We start from the raw sequence: 23,589 nt of genomic DNA on the forward strand, positions 1-23,589 counted from the left end.
CTCATTGTGTTAAATAACATCTAACCATGTGGGAGCAAAGAACTGTTGGTACAACATTCATGGTGTTAGTCTTGTTGTCCTCTGTAGGGGACATGAGTCGACTATCTACACTTCAGTAAACATTTAGTGTTGAAACTCCCAGTTCTGTGTAGAGGACAAACATATCAGGGTTCCCAGGGAACCACTGCTGTATTGTAAGTTAATTGCAGTAGGGGGCGCCGTAATGAATAGATCAATAACACACCAACATGTTACATAAAGTTAAAAAAGGAATTCACCTCATTAAAGCAGAGACTCAGTCCTTATTATATAGAAACATTACAGCAACATGAGGCTGCAGGTTTGTTTTATATGTTTGTTCTTTAATGGAGGGATGAAAGAATGAAATTAACTTCTTGTTCAAATTCAGCCTGTTTAGTTTTTTTAAGTTTTGGTTTTGTGAACATTGAGAAGAAAACCACAGGAGGAAGTAATCAGAGACTCATCAACCATCTCTGACATTTGATCTTTTGTCTTTTTAACGTTTGAAGATTGAACTCACTGTGCAGCTCAACGGTAAGTCTGAGACTAAACTGATGTGATAACATCTTCATTATCAGCTACAACTTATAATACTTAGACATGTGATGTGTTTGTGAGTTTGTCAGAACAAAGTTGAGCTGGCTGGAAAACGCTGAGCGACGTTAGTATTTATTGTTTATTAGCTTTTATGAAACGTCAACTGTTCAACAAAACTAACTAAGTACATTAACTCAAGTGTTACATTAAGTATGATTGTGTGGTACTTGTACTTAACTTAAACATTTCAAGAAGGAAATATTGCACTTTTTACTCAACCACTTTCATTTGATATCTTTAACTACTTTGCAGATTCTGATTAATAATACAAAATATAATCAGCGAATAAATTATCAATTTGTGAATCTATTTAAAACACCTTTAACCAAATATTGCGACTGCAGTCTGCTGCACTTGTTACCCAATTCTTACCGATCACTGACACTTTATGTCTGGATTTAGTACTGTTGATGTTGTTTTATTTAGTTATGCCTTTGCTCTCTGTAATTCCCCCAACAAAAACCAGGTGTCATTAAGTTGTATTAATCACGAAATAATAATGGAACTTTTAAAGTACTGCACTTAATATTGCTGTAGCCTATTCATTTACTTTTTATTTTGTTGTCAGATCAATGAAGTTTTTTTTGTTTCAATATTTAAATGATCTTATTTTAGTAATCTCAAATCAATAACTCTGTTTAATTGATTTTAAGCCTTAATCAGCCAGCAGGGGGAGTCATTTGCTCACTGATGATCAGAATGAGTGGTTGGGGTCAATCCTTACTGTCAGTGAAACATGCTGTGAGGCTACCGTTTTACATATTACACTGACAAATTAGCCCATTAAAAGTAGCCATTACAGCCTACCTATAATAAATACAAACTTGCCTAATGTTTAATGTGTGTAGAGCATGGCATATTTAAAGTGCCCATATTATGAAAAAAACACTTTTTCTGGGATTTGGGGAGTTCTTTTGTGTCTCTGGTGCTTCCACACACATACAAACTTTGAAAAAAATCCATCCATGCTGTTTAGAGTGAGATACGGTTTCTGAATGTGTCCTGCCTTTAGTCTCTGGGTGAGCTGTTCAAAATCGGCACGGCTTGTGACGTCACAAGCCGAAACGAGCAGGCTAACCGCCATCATTAGCTTGCTACCTCGTTCTCAATAGCAAAGCACTGCTACAACACACAGAAGTTCACCATAATCTACAAAAGAACTACTTCCATGTGCGCCCTCATTTAGAAGTCTCCCAGCTAATCCTGCCTTGTAACTGACCGAAGTTGTAGAAACAGCCTTTCTTTTACTGTCTATGGAGCTAGCTAGCAGACATGATCTACATCTGAGCAACTGCGCATGTGCAAGTGCAATCAAAGATAGTACAGAAGAAGAAGAAGAAAAGAGGTCTCACTCTGTAGCTAAAACAGAGACCAGCTGAAAAGAGGAGCTGCAGCAGTGAGAGAGAGCACTGCAGTACAACAAAAATATGGTGTTTTTTCAAAATTAAACCATGTAAACCTATTCTGGTACAACCTTAAAATACAATTATGAACCTGAAAATGAGTATAATATGGCTGCTTTAATGTATCACAGCCATATTGGTATCAGCATATGTTAATCACTACTGTAAGTAAAAAGAAATTGCAGTTCAGAAATGGCAAAGAAGAGAGAAGGAGATTAAGAGACGGTGTTTTATGGTGTATTTTAGATGTCAATGTGTAGCTGAGTACTTGGACACAGTTGTTAAAGTTACTAAAAAGTCAAATTCAAGGCTGAGATTTTAATGTTGGTAATAGTCCTCCATTATAGAAAGACAAACAGCCTTGCTGTAAATATGAAGTAGGGGTGACAGGGCAGAAAGTGTGTGTTTTGTGATCATGCTGCACCCAACAGCCGAGTTCCTATCGCTGACATTCTTCTGTCTTCACTTACCTGCACCAGAGGAGAAGTCGAACATTGTGGCCCACCTTTGCTTGGATCTTTTCCACACTACTTGGCATCATCCAGTAGGCTGGAACGTCAGTGACCGTCTTGGTCCCGTGTATCCACACTGCTTCTTTAATTTTAAAACAGGAGAGCCCCAACATGTATGTTAGAGTCTGGTATGCCAGCCATGCATGTGCAATGTGCACACTTCACCCATGTAAGGTCCTCAATGAGCAGAGTTCCATTGAGGCGTTGAGGGTGCAAAACCTAAAACATAAAAAACATTAAAAAAAAACAAACAATTAAGACAGCCTTGACATTTACAGGTTATCATCACAAATACAGAAACTAGACCAAAACAATACAGAGGCAACAGCAACAACAGTGTTTTGGCTGGAAAACAGTGAAAGTAAACAACTTAACCAAAATGTGGCCTTAACACCATGGATGCTACAAGGATGATATGTCCTATTTATTGCTTAAAGCTAAATTATTGCTTTACCTGACTTGTTATGACAATGAGGGTTAATGCTGATAAATCACTTTTCCAACAAATGCAGCTAACGGTTACAACGTAATATATGAAAAATTACATATGAGCAAAACCTTGATATGCAATATGTGAATTAATAAAGTTTCTTAAAAAGTTTCCAAAATTTAGTTTTGTTTTGTTCCGACATGAGGGGGTGTTCACCTAACTTTTCCCGACGCAAATGAATTTGAATGAAGGAAGTAGCTTAAGTCGTAATGTGGAAATGGACGCTACAAAGAAGATATCTTGTATTTATTACACAAAGCATTTAAACAACATGTTCATTCTCTAAAAACACTAAATTATTGCTTTACCTGACTTGTTATGAGGGATGCTTATAAATAACTTTTCTAACAAATAGGTCCCTCTATGACATGGAAAGAAAAACACTATATGTGAGCAAAACCTTGATATGCAATATGTGAATTAATAAAAAGTTTCTTACCTTCAATCCAAAATTGACTTTGCTCCGCCTTGTTTCTGCGTAGTATGACGTCAACCTGTGTGCCAAAATTTTCGCCGACCTACTGAGGATGTGTATCCTAAGTCATAATGTGCAAACACAGTGGACGCTACAAAGAAGATATGTTGTATTTATTACTCAAAGTATTTAAATAACATGTTCATTCTGTAAAACAACTGTTGTACATGAGTATGACTATGAGGGTTAATGCTAGTAAATAACCTTTCTAACTAATAGGTCCCTCTATGATGTGGACAGCAAATAACAGTTACAACCTAATGTATTAAAAAACTACATTTGAGCAAAAAATGTATAGGCTACTTTATGCAATACGTGAATTAATAAAAAGTTTCTTACCTTCAACCCAACCGCCATGTTTCTGCGCAATATGATGTCAACTTGTGTACCAATTTTGTTTTTGCTGACTTAACAAGTTGTTCCAAGATGAGGGGGTGCAAACGTTAATTTTCCCAACGCAAACAACTTTGAAAGAATGAATGTAAACAAAGAGGTGTATCTTAAGTCGTAATGTGCAAACACCATTGACGCTACAAAGAAGATATGTTGTATTTATGACTCAAAGCGTTTAAACAACACGTTCATTCCCTAAAACCACAACATTATTGCAAATGATTGCTTTACCATGACTATGAGGGTTAATGCTAATAAATAACGTAACAAATAGGTAACTATACAATGCGGACAGCAACTAACAGTTACAACCTAATATCATATTAAAAAGGATGTGAGCAAAATATGTATACTGTATGCAATACATGAATTAATAAAAAGTTTCTTACCTTCAACCCAACATAGATTTTTGTCTACCATGTATCTGCGTAGCATGACGTCAACCTGTGTGCCAAAAGTTTCGCCGACCTACTGAGTTGTTCCAACATGAGGGGACATTCACGTGATTTTTTTCCCGACGCAAACAAATTTGAATAAATTAATGTAAAGAAAGAGGTGTATCCTAAGTCGTAATGTGCAAACACCGTGGACGCTACAAAGAAGATATGTTGTATTTATTACTCAAAGTGTTTAAATAACACGTTCATTCTGTAAACAACTACATTATTGCTTTACGTGACTAGTTATGACTATGAGGGTTGATGCTTATAAATCACTTTTCTAACAAATAGCTTACTTTATCATGTGGACAGCAACTAACGGTTACAACGTAATATATGAAAAAATACATGTGAGCAAAATCTTGATATGCAATATGTGAATTAATAAAAAGTTTCTTACCTTCAACCTAAAATTTCCCTCCGCCTTGTTTCTGCGTAGCATGACGTCAACCTGTGTAGTTTCGCCGACCTACTGAGTTGTTCCAACATGAGGGGACGTTCACGTGATTTTTTTCCGACGCAAACAAATTTGAATAAATGAATGTAAACAAAGAGGTGTATCCTAAGTCGTAATGTGCAAACACCATTGGCGCTACAAAGAAGATATGTTGTATTTATGACTCAAAGCGTTTAAACAACACGTTCATTCCCTAAAACCACAACATTATTGCAAATGATTGCTTTACCATGACTATGAGGGTTAATGCTAATAAATAACGTAACAAATAGGTAACTATACAATGCGGACAGCAACTAACAGTTACAACCTAATATCATATTAAAAAGGATGTGAGCAAAAGATGTATACTGTATGCAATACATGAATTAATAAAAAGTTTCTTACCTTCAACCCAACATTGATTTTTGTCTACCATGTATCTGCGTAGCATGACGTCAACCTGTGCGCTAAAAGTTTTGCCGACCAACTGAGTTTTTCCAACACGAGGGGTTCACGGGATTTTTTCCGACTGAAATTAATTTGAATAAATGAATGTAAACAAAGATGTGTATCCTAAGTCATAATGTTCAAACACCGTGGACGCCACAAAGGAGATATGTTGTATTTATTACTCAAAGTATTTAAATAACATGTTCTGTAAAACAACTACATTATTGCTTTACGTGACTAGTTATGACTATGAGGGTTGACGCTAATAAATAACTTTTATAACTAATAGGTCACTCTATGACATGGACAGCAACTAACAGTTACAACCTCATATCATATTAAAAAACTACATTTGAGCAAAAAATGTATAGGCTACTGTATGCAATTCGTGAATTAATAAAAAGTTTCTTACCTTCAACCCAAAATTGACTTTCCTCCACCTTGTTTCTGCGTAGTATGACGTCAACCTGTGTGCCAAAAGTTTCGCCGACCTACTGAGTTATTCCAACATGAGGGGACGTTCACGTGATTTTTTCCGACGCAAACAAATTTGAATAAATGAATGTAAACAAAGAGGTGTATCCTAAGTCATAATGTGCAAACACCATGGACTCTACAAAGAAGATATGTTGTATTTATTACTCAAAGTGTTTAAATAACACGTTCATTCCCTAAAACCACAACATTATTTAAAATGACTGCTTTACCATGACTATGAGGGCTAATTCTAATAAATAACGTAACAAATAGGTAACCTTACAATGCGGACAGCAACTAACAGTTACAACCTAATATCATATTAAAAACAATGTATACTTTATGCAATACATGAATTAATAAAAAGTTTCTTACCTTCAACCAACATTGATTTTTGTCCACCATGTATCTGCGTAGTATGAAGTCAACATATGTGCAAAAAGTTTTGCTGACTTACTGGGTTGTTCCGACATGGGGGGGTGTTCAAAGTGAATTTTCGCAGATACAAATTTTTTTTTTGGGATTATTCTGTCACCACATGAATGCTCGGCTTTTCTCTATTACAAAATATTGTACATTTATAACTGAATAGAAAAAGAATGTGTTTCTAAAATTAAAAAGACATTTCATGTAATGGTACCATCTAACCTATAGGGGAATTTATTATGGCTGTATTAAGTTAATTATTGTTGTGCATCAATCAGTCATGGCACCATTTAACTCTGTAAATTGTACCAGATAACACATAACCTTCTCTACTCAAACTTTGTCGGTGTGTTCCAGCAGCAGGTTTATTCTTTAAAAGTATTTTCCTGATCTCACAGAGGTCTTACTGTCTGCGTGGAATGAAGAGCAGAGGAGCGCTGCAGTTGAAGGTAACGTTAAAAAGTATGGATTTAAAAGGTTGTGTTACGAGATTATCGTAAATTAGAGAGAGATTGGCAGAGGTGCAATGAGTGAGTGACATCAGTGTGAGTGCATGGTATATATATATATATATATATATATATGCATGTTATATATAAATAAATAACATTGTAAAGGCTACCATACACAATGCATATGAATTATATATAGGCTAGCAAATAATAACAATAAACCCACTATTAATTACATTATCTTAATGCAGTATAACTACTGTAGCATGTAAATAATGCACATAAAATACAAACGTGAGCAAGGGCGTTCAACAATCGCTATTATATCGAATCAACAGCCACGTGCAACCTAGCTAGCAGATGAAGAACACAAACAACGAAATCACCAGCTAACAATGAACTGACAACTTAAGTTATACGACTTACAGTTCTCAAGGACGCACACACGCGGATCTCCACTGGCTAGTTATCCTCCCGACAGCGAGTCTATTTTTCCTTTCTCTCATTTTCCGCCGGGTGGCGTGCGTGCCCGCTCGCGGTGTGAAGCGGCCAAACTTGCCATTGATGTACAAGTGATTACAATAGACCTTTGTGTGTGTTTTGAGAAATATCTTTATACTGCAAGGCTATATTTATTTTATTTTTATTATTTTATTGCCAGTACCTGTTTTCCCCCGTTTTCATACAGAAATATATTATTAAAATATATTGCTAAATATATCACATTTTTTTAGTTTGATATTGGATGTGAAAAGAAGGAAATGGTTCTTCCATAACATTGCACTTAAGATGTGTGTTAATTTCCCACACCAGGAGTAATTTATATAGTTCTATTTTATAGCGATCGATTATCTGTTCAAAAAATGTTCTATGTTCTATGCAAAATGTAAAATGTTCTATTAAAGAAAAGATAGAAAATAAATATTTGTGTGTGCTAAAGTGGTTAGAAAAAAAGAAATCGGTATCGGCTGGTCAAACTCAATGAAAAATTGGAAATCGGAATCGGCCTAGAAAATTGTAATCGGTGCATATTATATATATATATATATATACATATACATATATACATATATATATATATATATATTAGAGATGCATCTCTAATATATATCTCTAATATATATATATATATATATATATATATGGGTGAATTAATGGGTATAATGAATTTGGTATGTGGCTAATGTAATATAATGTATTTATTTTTGTCAATCTTCTGTTAATTTGTCGTTTGTTAGTGTCTCTCCTGCGATTACATTCTAATGTTATTTGAAAGGTAATACCTTTGTGCATGTATTTGTGTAAATAAAGTTTAAAAAAAAAAAGCGAGCATGATGGTGTCGGAGTGTAACTTAGCGCAAGATAGGAAAGACGATGTAAAGTGATTTAACCGTGAACAATAAAACATCAAGTTTTTTTTAAGACCCAGTGGCTTCATCTATCCTTAACCCTGCCGGTAAAGTGAAGGCTGTTTGTCATTGTTACCCCCGAAAAGCATCGGCCATGGAGGTCTTCACTGTGCTTCTCGACCACGTGTTTGCAGTTGTTTTCGCCCCTGGTAAAAGTGTTATCATTTCGGGCAGACAGTGTGAATATTAGAGATCTCAAAATATAGCTTTTGAAGATGCAACGCACTGCTGCATATCACGTAAAATATAACGTTTCGAAATGGGGCTCTTAATAGCCTTAATGTTACCTCAGTTAAAAACGTTAAGCTAATTTTAGCTAACTCTAGCTAACTTTAGCTAACTTAGCTAACTTTAGCTAACGTTAGCTAGCTAATCTATGATAAGTGCTGCACCATTTTAAAGAGTAAATTAAGTTGTGTGTCTCTTAATACACCCATTGTGTGAGTTAGCCGAACTAAAGAGACTTTCTGTCTCCACATACTATTACTGTAGGTTGACTGAATACTGAATCCAGAATTGCTCTTTTCGGTAAGTAAGCTAATTACTCACCATCTGTAGGCTCCAACAGCTGCTAACGTTAGGCTAGCGTTAGCTAGCTGCCAAACGTTGGTAACAGTTTGTAGATTTTACAGCCGAAGAAATGTCCAAACGTCCATAAAAACTTCTCGAATCACTTCTGAGGCATACATAATTTACTTGACGTTGTCCATACGTATTCTCAGTTGTTTCAAACAGTCATATTATTTACATAAATATAGCTAAACACTTAAAAATAATTACATTTCTCAGCCTACATTAGTGTATCTGCTTACTGCGCGGGAGGAATGAAAGCAACAACTGTATATTTTTCAGTTTATATCAGTTAGAGTAAAATGAGTGAACGTATAACAAATATTTAATGAAAAGCAGCACATTATTTTCATTTTAATTACGTTACATTTGAGAATCTTTAAGCATCAATTAAGCAGATACATTTTCTTTTGATCAATAATCATGTTGATCATGTTTTGATAAGTTAACTAATGAATAGCTCTATTTTTTTTTGTCTTAAGTGTCAAAAGTTCGAAATTTTTGCTTAAAATACTTAAACGGTTTAGTTAATAAAACATTGTAGATTATTTTTTTTCACCTACGGTAATCTATGCAGCACTATTTTTTTTAAATTAATTTTAATTGTGTTATTTCATATTTAATTGTTTTATGTTGTTTTATTTATTATTTTTTTTTAATTATTTTTAATTAAATTAATTAATTTTAATTATTCTTATTTATTTTTTAGAAAAACCTCACTTTTCGTATAAAATCGTATTTATTTATTGAACAATGTTCATTCAATTATTTATTTTATTTATTTATTTATCTTTTTCTGTCATTTTTTTTTTTCATTATTATTATTTTGAAAGGAACGTAAAGCCACGTCCTGTTTTCTCCCGGCTAACTTCCTGTTTACGTCGTGCTAGCCTCCGCTAGCTTGCTGCCAATGGAGTGATCGGTCCCAGCAGCGCAGCATCCAGCCTTCACACCGGACGGTGAGTCGCAGAGTGAGGGAGCAGAGCCGCGGTTTCTCCGCTACATTTCCATCTTTTTCCACTTTGTTTACAGTGCGAAGAGTGGCTCAGTGGAGACATTTTGGGACTCTCGTTCTGGACAACATTTGACATCTCTCGCATAACAAGTGGAATTTACCGGTTGGGGAGCACAGAGGAGGTTTTGGAGGATGAACCCCCAGTGTGCCCGCTGTGGGAAGATTGTCTACCCGACGGAGAAAGTCAGCTGCCTGGACAAGGTAAGCACTTTGTTTGTGGACCATAAAAACATCCAGAATCACTTAGGTGTATTTATTTCGCACTTACTGTGTCTGATAAAACCTTGATAATAACCTTCAAACTGGCGCTAATCCGAGTTCAAAGATTTGAAGTTGTTTATTTTAAGATATTTATTGTCATGTGCACAGCAATTACAGAGAGTCAGTCGATTCCAGTGACAGTCTTAGCTCTTAGGCTCCCTCCAACAATACTCATTAAATATGTATAAAAAGTAAATCATGCAAGTAAAAAAAGAAGATAATCTTAGACATAAAATAGAAATCAAAGTGTATATATGTGTAGATAGATAGATAGATAGATATACTTTATTCATCCCGAGGGAAATTTTAGGCATCCATTAGCTTAGACAACATAACACAACAAACACACATACACACATATATCTCACATACATAAAAATCACTCACAGAAATTTAAAGAGTTAACAATTTAAGGTCTGGTATGGACTGACCATGTGATGCAATGACCATGATAAGGTGCTGTGGTGGAGTGTGTGCAATGGTGGTAGTGCAAAAGTGAACAGGGCAGGGATTGAACAGTGCCATAGCTTATTATTAAATATTAACTATGACTATGAAAAGACAAGAATGTAAGACTAATAGAATTGCTTGACAAACAAGAAAATAAATAATATACGTTAAGAACAATATATAACAGGGAATAAGTTATAAGATGTAGATGTTATAACTGTGTAGTAGAAAGGTGTACAGTAGTTGAAAATGGATAAATGAAATGTAAACAAGAATGTACAAAGAATGTAGTAAATGTGTATGTCTACTGAGATGTAGGCTAATATATATATATATATATAGACATATCTATATATGTATCTATATATACATAGTAGGGCTGCCACCTCTTAGTCGATTAGTCGACTAATCGGTCGTTTTGGTCTTAGTCGACTAAGATTTCTTTAGTTGATGAGTCATTTTTTATGCTTATTCATGCTTAATTACTCATTTCCAAGAAACTTATGAGCACATTTCTGGTAAACACAAGATTTAAAGTGGTGCTTTTGCAGGATTAATTGTGGAGAAACTCAGTTTTACAGATGGTTAATTAACTACATTTATATTGTGCTTTTCTAGTCTTAACCACCTCTCAAAGAGCACAGCTCTGTCGATTAATCGACAAAATCATGTGTGTTAGTGTTAGTCGACTAAGAATTTCTTTAGTCGAGGACAGCCCTAATACATATCTATATTTATGTATATATATACATATATGTATCTATATATATGTATATATATATATATATATATATATATATATCTGTGGAGAGATGTAGAGACAGTAGTTGTAAAACTCTTCCTACATAAAAGTATGTAAAGGTAAAGTGATTTGTCGAGTTGTAAGAGATGCAGATGGGTTGTAATGGAATGAAAACATCTTTCACTCTGCTTTTTAGCTTGAAATATGTATCTCAACAAATCAGGCTGACATCAAGTAAAATAAGTGTTTGCCAGAAAAATGCTGTTAAAGTTGAGAACTCAGGATCTGATGCAGTTTTAATCGATTGAGTTATTGATTGATTGATTGGCGAAGGATTGTGTAATCAAATCTCCTTTCCAAATATCTTAGATTTATGTTGACTATAGATCTGCTGTGTCATGATGGACCATTTACTCCAATAGTTTGTTGCAAGAGTGGTACCAAAATATCTAATCCTCAAAGAACAGAAAACAGAAAAAGCAAGTGTCATTGATAATCAAAACCCTCATCTATTAGTGTTCTGTCCTCTGATCTCATGATGGAATATAGTTGATTAATTTAGCACACATCTTTTCTGGAGTTTTTGTTGTTAACAAAATATTCCTTTAATATTCTTTTAGCAGCCTAAATGAGGCCTTTATACACATGCATCATCTAACGATGACTTTATCATTTTTAATGGTAAGTTTAATTCCTGTAGTGTCATGCCAACACAACATAATCCTCTATGATCAGTTGCATCCTTTTATATTTTAGGCCTTGTGTTCTCCCATAAAAAAACCTGTAAATCTGTTTTAGATTAGATTCAACTTTATTGTCATTGCACAAGTAAGGACAACCAGTACAACCAAATGCAGTTTTTACATCTAACCAGTAGTGCAATCATTAAAGTGCTTTTCCTTTATAGCAGTGCTTAAAAAAGACATAAAACACAGAATGCAGTATGATCATTTTAGTCCATTATTGAATTATTAAAGTGCATTAGCAAATAAAGTGCATAGAGTTCTGAGAAATCAGACAGTCCATAGTCCATATAATAGTAGAGACAGAATGCAGTATGTATATAGTGCATTGTTGAGGTGTATTAGTAAAGTGCATAGTTATCAGAGGTAGTCAAACAGTCCATAGTCCATGTGAATATACCACAAAGTAGAAGTTCCTAAATTAAACTGCTATTGTGCCATCTTTAAAGATACATACAGTAAGTTTTGTGGCAAATAAATATTAACACACCATTAAAATAGCACAAGTGGTTATACAAATTAAATAAGGGATATTATAGGAATATTTTAGGAGCATCTTGATAAATACTTTGCCCTTTATTTGCCAGTATACAAAAGTAAGGGTTGATTTTTGTGTTTGCAAGCTAACACCTCTGTAATAGTCTGTTGCATAACTGTGATAAAATATTAATTTATCTTCAGCGGTCTCATGCATTCACTGTCTGTCCTATGAGGCATCCGATGACACAACAGCATGTAGGCACTGCTCATATTAGCTCCCACCTTTCATAATAAAAGACTCCCGTTCCACGGAGCTGTAGCAAATACTGTTTGTTTATTGTGTTATTGTTCAATATCTCTAGACCAAACAGGACTAAATGTACCTTCTGTCCTGAGAGAATAAGGGGGTGAAATGAATAAAAGAGGGAATAAAAGCAGTGTAAGAGGCAGAGCTTTAGAGAGGAGAAGGCTGGCAAAGAAACAAAGAAGTATATGGAGAAAGCAAGAAGGAGAAGGAGAGTGAGGGGGGGAGGAAGAAAGAAAGAAGTTACTTCACTGTCCAAGGATTTCAGACTTCCCTGCAGTCTCTTTCAAAAAGCCCATTTAATCAGGCCCTTTGCAAGACTAGGTGTCACTGCCTTTACATCTTAGCTACAGAGACATAAACACCTAGACTGGGTAACCCCAGCCCGATCTGCTGGTGATTTGATATCACCCTGCAGCTCAGGCTGGAAACCTGCACGTTTTTCTATCCTGCTTCCGTTACAAATCTGCAGGGACCAATCACAAACTGGCTTATCCACCTGGCGCGCTATTGGCGAGTTTAACACGATGACGATAGAGAAGCGACCAAGCAGTTGTTTACATTCAACATGACGGCCACCGTAGCACAGCAACCCGTTGATGCCGCTGTCGCTGCTACGTCACCCGGATCGTTGGTCTGATTGGTTGAAGGACTATCCAATTGCGTACAGAGTCATTTGAACTACGCCCGTTGATCCCGCCTCTTGTGCAGTAGAAAATACAGAGCAGACTCGCCAGACTAATGTTCAATCTTAAAAGATTGAGCTTGGTCTGCTGATAGCCAGACTAATAAACAGCTAAATACATGAGAGAAGTGAAAATAAAAGCTATTTGTCCAGGCTTTAGCGTGCCAATTTGTTTTGCCAATGGAAATTCCAACAGGATCTGCTCTTAAAACGAGACTTTGTGTGTCAGTTACAAGTATTTTGCGGATGATTTGTAGGAAAGGAGAACATTTGCGAACACACTGGTGTTGTACTTTAGGGCAAAACATGTACTACATTTTAAAGAATAGCCTGACCGATACTAAAAAATTGTTAAGGCCGATACCAGTATTAGTATTTTGACGCACGTCATTCAGTCTTATCTGTCAGGTATCTTCCAGACCTTTCAGTACCAGTTCCACCTCGTCATCGCTCCAAGATATTTGATCCCTGCTCTTACTTTTCACCGTTGTTGTTTTTCCTCCAAACTATTTTCTGTATTTTCAACCTCTACATCCATAATTTTCAACCGTTTGACAATCTGCTTCCCGCACATGCCCAGTGTATGCGAATGGTGGTGTGACATGTGATATGCGTTTTCAGACGAGATCATTTCTGATACGGAGCCTAAACACTTCCGTGGACGGAGATCGTTTTAAAAAAAGTAGTAGTGTAGATGTAGAGCTGCAACGATTAATCGATTAGTTGTCAACTCTTAAATTAATCGGCAACTATTTTGATAATCGATTAGTCGGTTTGAGTCATTTTTTAAGACAAAAGTAAAAATTCTTTCATTCCAGCTTCTTAAATGTGAATATCTTCTAGTTTCTTCTCTCCTCTGTGACAGTAAACTGAATATCTTTTGAGTTTTGGACAAAACAAGACATTTGAGGACGTCATATTAGGCTTTTGGGAAACACTGATCCACATTTTTCACCATTTTCTGACATTTTAGAGACCAAACAACTAATCGATTAATCGAGAAAAAAATCTACAGATTAATCGACTATGAAAATAATCGTTAGTTGCAGCCCTATATAGATGTAGCCTTAGTGTGACAATTTACAGTTACAAATTGAACTTGTCAGTGGATTCTGGTTGACAGACTTTGTAGACACAATGTACAATGTACTATGTTTCTAAAATGATACATGTTTTATTGGCAGACATATATACAGATACCAGTCTGTATACTTCAGTAAAACCTCTACTAAAAGTCGTGAATTGGACTCTGATTTTAGTCACACCTAGGGTCGGGTACCGAAACCTCAACCGGTAGGAATCAGACCGGATTAAAACGCACATTTCAGTTCCTCATTTTGGTTCCATTTAATGTGTCGACTGAAATATTTTCCCTCTGTCGCTCCGAAACAGACGTAAAAATATCTCACTTTCTCTGTAGTCTACCGTTAGCTAGCTACCGTAAATGTAGGCTACTTTTAAAATGACATATTTTCCCTCTGGGCTCACCAAAATGGATGTAAAATACTATACTTATTGTATATTTAAGTACTTTAAAACGTTAATGAAAAAAACTCTACGAAAGAGCTTTTCTTTGATGTCATTTTCCGTTTTTCAAGAATCGGTTTAGGAATCGGAATCGTTTTAAAAAGTACCGTTACGGCATCGGAAAAGGTAAAAATTCAAACAATACCCAATCCTAGTCACACCTGGTACCACATCACTCTCACTCTCCATGGTTTTGCATTTGGATACATCATGCTCGTACTGTATATTGCAATTAGGCGCAGGATAAATATAGAAGGCATATTAACAACTTAAACACATAATTTTAGGGATAATTCACTCTAAGGATTTGAATAATCCTAATGCAGGACAGATGGAGGGCGATCTGAACTGGATATTGAACGAGCAAATGTTTGGCAGTGAATGTCAGTTTTCACTCTGCGGTCTTTCACATTTTCACCCAGCCTCCTACTGAATTTATATTTAGACCCTGAAAGATTTCCATTTGCTTCTCTCTAAACACTCCCTGTCAAACTGCATCAACAGAAAGTCCCGAGCAGACAGACCCGCCCATGCTGTTTGATTGACAGGCGGTGTTTGGGAGGAGAAACATCCCACCACTGAGCAGCAGAGGCGGACACAAAACAAAGTTTCGAAAGAAACAGCGTTTAGACAAAAAATACTTATTTGTTGTTTCCGAAACTTTGAATCACATGGCGTGGAGGCGTCCTCTCCACCATGGAACCTTAACCCTTCTGTTGTCTTTCCCTCGACCATGAGAAAAACACTTTTGTTGTCCCTATGTCAATGTTAAGATGTTAAAATGTTACGTTTTTTTTCGCAAACATTTTTATTGTTTTTCCCCCCCCCCAATGTCTTTGTCCCTTTTGTTGACATTTTGTCACTTTTTTGACGTTTTAGCTGCTCTTTCCAAAGTTTTTGACGCTTACTTCCGGTGTTTTTGAAGTTTTTTTTCGTAGTTTTTGTCACTTTTATCCTATATTTTTCACGCTTTTTCCCCTCAGCGTTTTGTCACCTTGTTCGACATTTTCTACGCTTATTTTTCAACCTCCCATATTTCCAAACAAACTTGGAAATGGGTCAAATTTGACCCTAGGACAACGTCAGGGTTAAAGGAGGACAGGCTTCACAAACATAACGAGCAAAACTGAAGAACGTCATTCACACACATTTTTGAATCTTGAAATAGGAAAATAAAAAACGAGAGAGGCTAATTCTCCTGGAGGACGGAGATCCAGATCCAATGTAGATGAGACACTGACAGCCAGGAGAGAGAGAGAGAGAGAGAGAGATAGAGAGAGAGAGAGAGAGAGAGAGAGAGAGAGAGAGAGAGAGAGAGAGAGAGCTAACCCAACTTCCATTATAACACCCAAACCATCTCCACAACCACTGAGGAAAGCCACAAGATGTGGTCGGAAAATCTTCGAAAACACCAAATAAGTGGATCTTGAGATGAGAGTAGGTCTGTCAATAGTGTGAGACATGAGAGCCAGTCTCAGGCCTAAACTGACTCATCAAACCCAACCTTGATATGTGTGTAACTCTGTGTGTGTGTGTGTGTGTGTGTGTGTGTGTGTTGTCTCCAGAACTGGCATAAAGGATGTTTCCACTGCGAGGTTTGTAAGATGACCCTGAACATGAAGAACTACAAAGGCTACGACAAGAAACCCTACTGCAATGCGTGAGTCCTCATCCCTTTCTCTCTCTCCCTCTCTATGTTACATTTAGGTCTCCATCTCTCTTTATATATATACAGTATAAATAACATCACATAACCCCTAATCTTTTGCACACAAACACTGTGTGATGCTCACATTATAATCACTATAATGTGCAAACGATCAGCTTATTCACTTCTATCTAGACTGGATTTCAATTAGAGTGTTATCATTTCATATTTATGAGCTTTCTCCGAGTATAACCACCATCCTCTGGCCGTACTGTGTTATTATCTGCATCTGAGCCCTGCCTGCAGGCCGCTCATATCTGTGTGGTGACCCTTTAAGGTTTTTATAGCAGCGATGGTTACGGTCGGTGGTTGTTTTTCGGTGGTCTTGGTCGCGAGCCCAGCCCTGCTTCGCTCTCTCCCCACGCCTGGTTCTGTTTACAGCCCTGAATCTGGGCATTCCTCTGCACTGTTGACATGCTCTGCTTGTTATTATCTGTGCAGGCATGATACACTACACCGCTATTTATTCCCCCGAAAAGCAAATCTAGTTTGCATGAGACCTTAAAGACACCAGCGAGATTATAAACCTATATCATTTATTCCTACCAGCATCACACTACTGTATAAGTTAGGGGAAATAACCTGATTCTCTCTGTGTGATAATACTGCACTTTGGTATAAAGTTAAAATGTCACTGATGATGTTGCACCTTGCTATTGCAAGCCCACTGGTGCTAATGATATTGCAGTTTACTATTTTATAATGTAGAGATACTTGGTGTTGTGTGTTGTTGTTGTTGTTGTTGTGCGGGGGGAAGGGAGGGTTTAGTGGTCCTGTTGTCTTTTGTCTGTCTGTCTATCTGATGAGCTGTATGGTGCAAGATGAATTTCCGAAAGGATCAATAAATGTCTATCTATCTATCTATCTATCTATCTATCTATCTATCTATGTATCTATCTATCTATCTATCTATAAGGAGGCAAAACCTGGATCCTTGTTTGAGGGATGTTAGTAATGTGTACTAAAAACGTTGTGCTAGTTGTCTTACAGCCACAGAAAGGGAAGCCAGTGGCTTTGACCTGTTCACTGTTGGTTGCTTGTAATGATCTGTGAGTTAAAGCTCCTACCTATAACTCGAAAAGTACTAAATGTCTACTGGCAGCATCATGTTCACGCTTCCCCGTTCATTGTCCAGTAAGCAGCCGGCCAATGCCTTCCAGGGTTTCCCGCAGAAAATGTGTTAGTTAAGGTGGTAGGTTTGCCATCTGACGGGGGGGGGCAACTACACACTACACTGTACTACACACTACACTAAATATTACATTTAAATAATTAATAAATAACCAGCTTTTCAAAATAACAGTAGCAGTTGTGCAACTTTAAGCTCATTAAACTATTTTCAAAAAAAGTGCTGTAACAGTTTCACTGGCATTGCTCCCATTATCCTCCGTGACACGCTCTCTTCCACTTTGCCTGACAACTCTTCTCCAAAACTGCGCTGAGATAACAGAGATCAGCCCACAGCTTCACACACTCCAGCAGATAGTATGCGTGAAATAAAAACAGGACACGTCATTTCACTATGTGTAACTACGCTAACTAACCGTGTGTTGTGAACCGCGTGTAGTGATTAAAAAGCAGCAGCCGGGACGTTGAGAATCCACCGTGAGAGGTGATGATAGTTCCAGTCACTTCCTCATGTATTCACTTGGTTGAAACAAGAGAAGAAAGCCTCACTGATGTGAAGAACAGGACAGAGAAACATATAGAAATGTTCTCTGCCCACCGTATGCCAACAGCTCCAGTAAGTCCATCACCCCGCGACGGTGAATTGGCGATTGTTCTCACGGACACACACGAGCGATATCAACTGGCTAGTTATCCTCCAGACAGCGACGACCTAGTTAAGGCGGTAGGGTTCCCCAGCTTAGGCGGTCGCCCAAGCTGCAAAGTGCTGCGGGAAACCCTGCCTTCTGGTCGCGTTGCGGTGACTTTTGCAAAGGACCCTAGGGTGAAATTACTCCGAACCATCCCTTTAAACTGACCGTTGTCGATCTGGAATGAAGAAGCAGCTGCAGATCATTTCTCACATAAACTGTTTTCAGAAACACATTTCAGTTAATTATTTCCGTAATAAATAAAAGTTTCTAAACGAGCCTGTTTTGAAACCCGGGAGCAGACAGCCCCACGGGTGAAGCGTTCGTCCAATCAGGTGCAGCCGTCGCGGTTGTATTGCTCCTCAGTGGTCGTTGAAGAGAAACTGATAACTGGCTAGTGAGTCAACCATCAAGCAACCGATGCTGGGAAGAAGAGGAGCGATCACACACGTCTGTTCAATGCAGCAGAAGTTTAGAAAGATAATAAATACTGGAGAGGACTTGATTTGTTCATTTGTTATTTTTTGTGTGTAGCTGTGTCACAGAAAAAAAAGATCTTTTGAATTCCAGCTGGCAGTTAAGAGAACAAAAACGCACTTTGTCCACTTCCCCCTCCTGTCTGACACACCAGCATTGACTTATATACAGGTACACACACACACACACACACACACACACACACACAAGAGTGGACATAATGGCAGAGGGGTTAAAGCGATCTTTGACCCTGTGAGGTTTAGGGTTTCCTCTCAGCTGGGGAAACACACTGTCTTTGTTTCCACTCAGACCTCTCTGGTCCTGCTGTAAACAAACAGCACGTTAATCCTAAATGATGACGCTGACCGCTGCAGCTGAACACTTCTTTTCTGTGGTAAAGAAATTCAGTGACTGTTGTGGCCGGTGGTTGGCTCAGTTGGTAGAACAGGCGCACATATGCATAAGATAGACTTTATTAATCCCACACTGGGGAAATTCCTTTGCTACAGCAGCTCAAAAGACAAACAATGTACACACATCAGAATAACACAAATACACATTAAGTAGACATAGGAGAAAAAACATAAAGTACATAAAGTATAAGACCAAGATACACAATAAACACCCTTATATAAACAGACTGTATATATACACACAGATATACAGATGAGTAAGGTGCGGATGAATAGATATGACATAGTGCACAGTTGCATAGAGTTACATAGAGGTTTATGCCTCGACGCAGAGGTCCAGGGTTCGAGTCCGACCTGTGACGATTTCCCCCTCTCTCCTCTTTTCTCACCTAGCTGTCCTGTCCATTAAAGGCGGGAAAGCCCCAAAAAATAATGTAAAAAAAAGAATTCAGTGAACGTGCATGTTGGAATTCACAAGATTTAGCAAGAAACATTAGCGAACTTGTTATAAAAGGTTGTTTGTTTGAGGGCATCTTGAGTCTCTAATAGCAAATCTGCATTTGATAAATACAGAAAATAGTTTTTTGGTTTAAATGTGTATACATTTCAGAGACTAAACTTGGAGAACAGTGGAAGTCCTCATATCTAAGTGACAACATAGTTTGTTTGTAATTCCATTTCCCATGTCAGTGCCCTCTACGGTTGTTGCAAATCTGATTTGGATGTTTAGATTTAGTTTCTGATCGTCCAGCTCTGTGGTTAGGGTTAGGGAGAGACCCTGGTCACGGCTGACTGACTCACCTGTTGACTGCTGGTCAGAGGTGAAACGTGAACAGCCGTCTCCGGTGTCAAAGTCACATTCTCGATTACGTGATCCACTCAGAAGTCCAGGCTGTCATTCCTGCCTTTATGCCGTCATCTTATGTGCAGCCACAAATTAACACCGCAGAGTTTTCTACTTAAATTCGTCCATAATAAGTATTAATATCAATACATGCTTGCCTACAAAAGCAGCTTACATCTTGAAGTTTCAAGCTGAGACAGATACAAACACGTAGACTCCCGTCACCTGTGTGCTACCTTAAAATGCAATGTTTATTTCCTGTAGCTTGTGAACTCTTAGGCTTTGGCTGCATTGAACTCGTAATGTCTGCAGACCGTTCGCGGAGCATATGTACCGCGAACTTTCTAATCTTTTAAAGATTATATTTTTTTGGCATTTTTAAGCCTTTATTTTCACTGGACAGCTGAAGACATGAAAGGAGAGAGAGAGAGAGGGGGGAATGACATGCAGCAAAGGAGCTGCGTCGAGGAGTAAACCTCTATATTCGTGCGCCTGCTCTACCAACTGAGCTAACCCAGCCAGGTGATGTATCTATTAACGGTCTCCACCTGCAGCGCCACACACGGTGTAGGATTGTGTGAGTCACAGGAGAGACGGAGAGCTTTTGCTTTGGGATTGTTGTTTCTTCAGTTTTTTTTGGAGCCGGCACAGAGCTGTGAAACATCGATCTACTGTCAGCTGTTATCAGAGGACGCAGGGCGAGGGAAGCCAGAAATAAAAACAAAAACTCTCAAAAAGAAACTGACAGTCATTAAGTTGTTTCCTGTTCATCTGTAGTTGAATTTAAAAGACACATAGACACTTTATGATCCGTTTCTGTGTAAAAGGGCCGCACACACCTCTCGTAAAATATATAAAACGTTAACGCGTGCTATGTAGCCGGCCTGTTACTCGCTTACTCCAGTCAACCCTCTTTGCCGTCTCGCACACTGGAGCTAATGGCTTCAGAGTGTATTTTCTTTTTCACGCCCTATGTCGGTGTTTGCCCTCAGCTGAAGAATGTCACAGCAGGCTAATGAGGACCTGCAGGGTTATTTATTCCACTTCAAAATATACCTCTCAATAATCACGATTATTTAACACGATAATAAAGAAAGATGTAATCCTTTTACCATTTTCACATTCTCTGCTCTTTGTTCTTAGTTTGATGTGTGTGTTTTTATGTTTGCACCATAAACTAGCACGTTTAATGTCCTTGTATGTACTTACAGTGACAATACAGTCGATTCTGGTTCTGATTATAAATGGCTACTTAAGTTTTATAACCTCCTCCTCGCTATGACAACAAGCTCCTCATCCCACCTTCAGAGAGACTGAGAGAGACTCAGAGCAGCTCTAAAATAAGTCCACTGCGTGGGGCATTGTTCATCCTTTGTCTTTTGGAATAGCGCTGCAAAGATGAATCAAATTTGTTGTCAACTATTAAATTAATCGCCAACTATTTTGATAATCGGGTTTGAGTCATTTCTCTGATGTCAGCTTGTTAAATGTGAATATTGTTCTAGTTTCTTCTCTCCTCTGTAAAACAAGACATTTGAGGACGTCTTCTTGGGCTTTTTGGGAAACACTGAGCCATATTTTTTGACATTTTAAAGACCAAATAACTAATCCATTCATCCAGAAAATAGTCAAAGTCAAAGTCAAGTTTATTTCATCCATAAAAATGGAAATTACAGTGCTCATACCCGCCTAATACAATATAATACAATACATAAATACAATACAAAATGTATAAAAATGTACATTTAAAGTGCTTGTGCATATCAATCAATACAGAAGTGTGTGTGTGTGTGTGTGTGTGTGTGTGTGCAGCTGTGTTTCCACAGGTTGCAGTTTATTCAGGTTGTTAAATGATATTGATTGTTGGCATTTCTTTCAGTGAGCCCTGTAGCTCTCAGCTCAGTAGAAACTATTGCTGTTGCAACATTCATTTACTAAAAAGAGAGCATCACAAAGTGCACTGAATCATGGGTATTGTGGTTCCCTTTCTGTACGGTGCAGCAGCACATCTTCACTTACAGCTTTATGCTTTACTGTAAACTAGGGCAGCAACTAATGATTATTTTCATAGTCGATTAATCTGTGGATTATTTTCTGGATGAATGGATTAGTTGATTGGGTTATAAAATGTCAGAAAATGGTGAAAAATGTAGATCAGTGTTTCCCAAAAAGCCCAAGATGACGTCCTCAAATGTCTTGTTTTGTCCACAACTCAAAGATCTTCAGTTTCCTGTCCCAGAGGAGAGAAGAAACTAGAACAATATTCACATTTAACAAGCTGACATCACACTGACATTTTACTTTTTTTTTTTTTTTTCCAACAACAACAAATGACTCAACTCGATTAATCGATTATCAAAGTAATGGTCGACTAAGTTAATAGTTGATCATTTATTTATTCATCTTTGCAGATTATACTGTACGGCATCCTGCAATAACTCCAGACTAGAAAATACAGAAGAAGGTGAGAAGGTGAGATGCATGATGGTGTTAGGCTCTAGATCCATTTTTACCAGGGCTTCAGATTCGGCTGAATATTGGGCTTTTTGACGGGGTTGGGCGCGCTACGCTGGTCGACGTAATGACGGCGCCGTTGATTACGGGAAGGTGTTTACGTAGGTGGAGCGTTCAATGCAGTAGGCTGTGAGAAAGTGGAAATGGAACTGGTGAGCAGAAAAAGTGTAGTTTGGCAGTACTTTCAGTCAAAAGAAGACCATTCAAGTCCAGCTACATGTTCAATTTACAATGCTGATTAGTCTGGTGGTGGCGAGGACCCTAAACTATACACAACATCACCGCTGTTACAACATCTGGTATGAAACATCTGAAAGAATACGAGTTGTGATGAAGGAATCTACAGACAGCAGCCAGAATGCAGCAACTTCAGGTACGGCAAAGGAAGGACAGTCACTGTTTACTTCATTAATGAGTTTACTGTGTTCATGGACTGAGGATGGGACGAGGATTCAGCAGAATCTCTACCAGTGGATTCAGTATTCGGCTGAACCCCAAAAATTCGGTGCATCTCTAATTTTTACTAAAAGTTGTCAAAGTATACAATTACAAAAACAATATCTAGAGAGAATCCTGTATGGACTTCTGATCTTAGATCCTTTCAGACAGGCGGCAGTGTGTGTCAGTGTTTTGTTGCAGGTATAAAGTAGCAGCAGACATGCTGATGTTTTTCCTCGGCCGGGTTAATTCAGGTCAACCCTCTTTGCCGTCTCGCACACTGGAGCTAATGGCTTCAGAGTGTATTTTCTTTTTCACGCCCTATGTCGGAGTGTGTTTGCCCTCAGCTGAAGAATGTCACAGCAGGCTAATGAGGACCTGCAGGGTTATTTATTCCACTTCAAAACAAAACTGAAAGTTTGACTGTCCTACCACTCAGGTAGGGCTGCTCCTTTATGGACATAAAAATCTTGTTGACTTTCGGTAAGATGTTGTATTTATTGAACTTAAAAAACAGTGAAACCGTTTAACAAATCAACAGTGAAAACACCTTGAACTGTGAAATTTACCCTAATACTTTTCCTGATGAACTTTTTGAATTCACCTTAAAATAAATT

At 37.6% G+C, this 23,589-nt stretch overlaps 1 protein-coding gene across 1 annotated transcript in view; it reads left to right on the forward strand.

Moving 5' to 3' along the window:
* The first annotated feature begins 9,431 nt into the window (after positions 1-9,431).
* Positions 9,432-23,589, forward strand: part of LOC118492929 (LIM zinc-binding domain-containing Nebulette) — a 54,850-nt gene continuing 40,692 nt past the window's right edge. Inside the window, exons 1-2 of the mRNA XM_035998204.1 lie at positions 9,432-9,770; positions 16,327-16,421. Of these exons, the coding sequence (XP_035854097.1) occupies positions 9,702-9,770; positions 16,327-16,421 (164 nt within the window). The 5' untranslated portion in view covers positions 9,432-9,701. The remainder of the gene's footprint in view (positions 9,771-16,326; positions 16,422-23,589) is intronic.

Source organism: Sander lucioperca, chromosome 23, assembly GCF_008315115.2.
Source record: "Sander lucioperca isolate FBNREF2018 chromosome 23, SLUC_FBN_1.2, whole genome shotgun sequence".
Lineage (NCBI taxonomy): Eukaryota > Metazoa > Chordata > Actinopteri > Perciformes > Percidae > Sander > Sander lucioperca.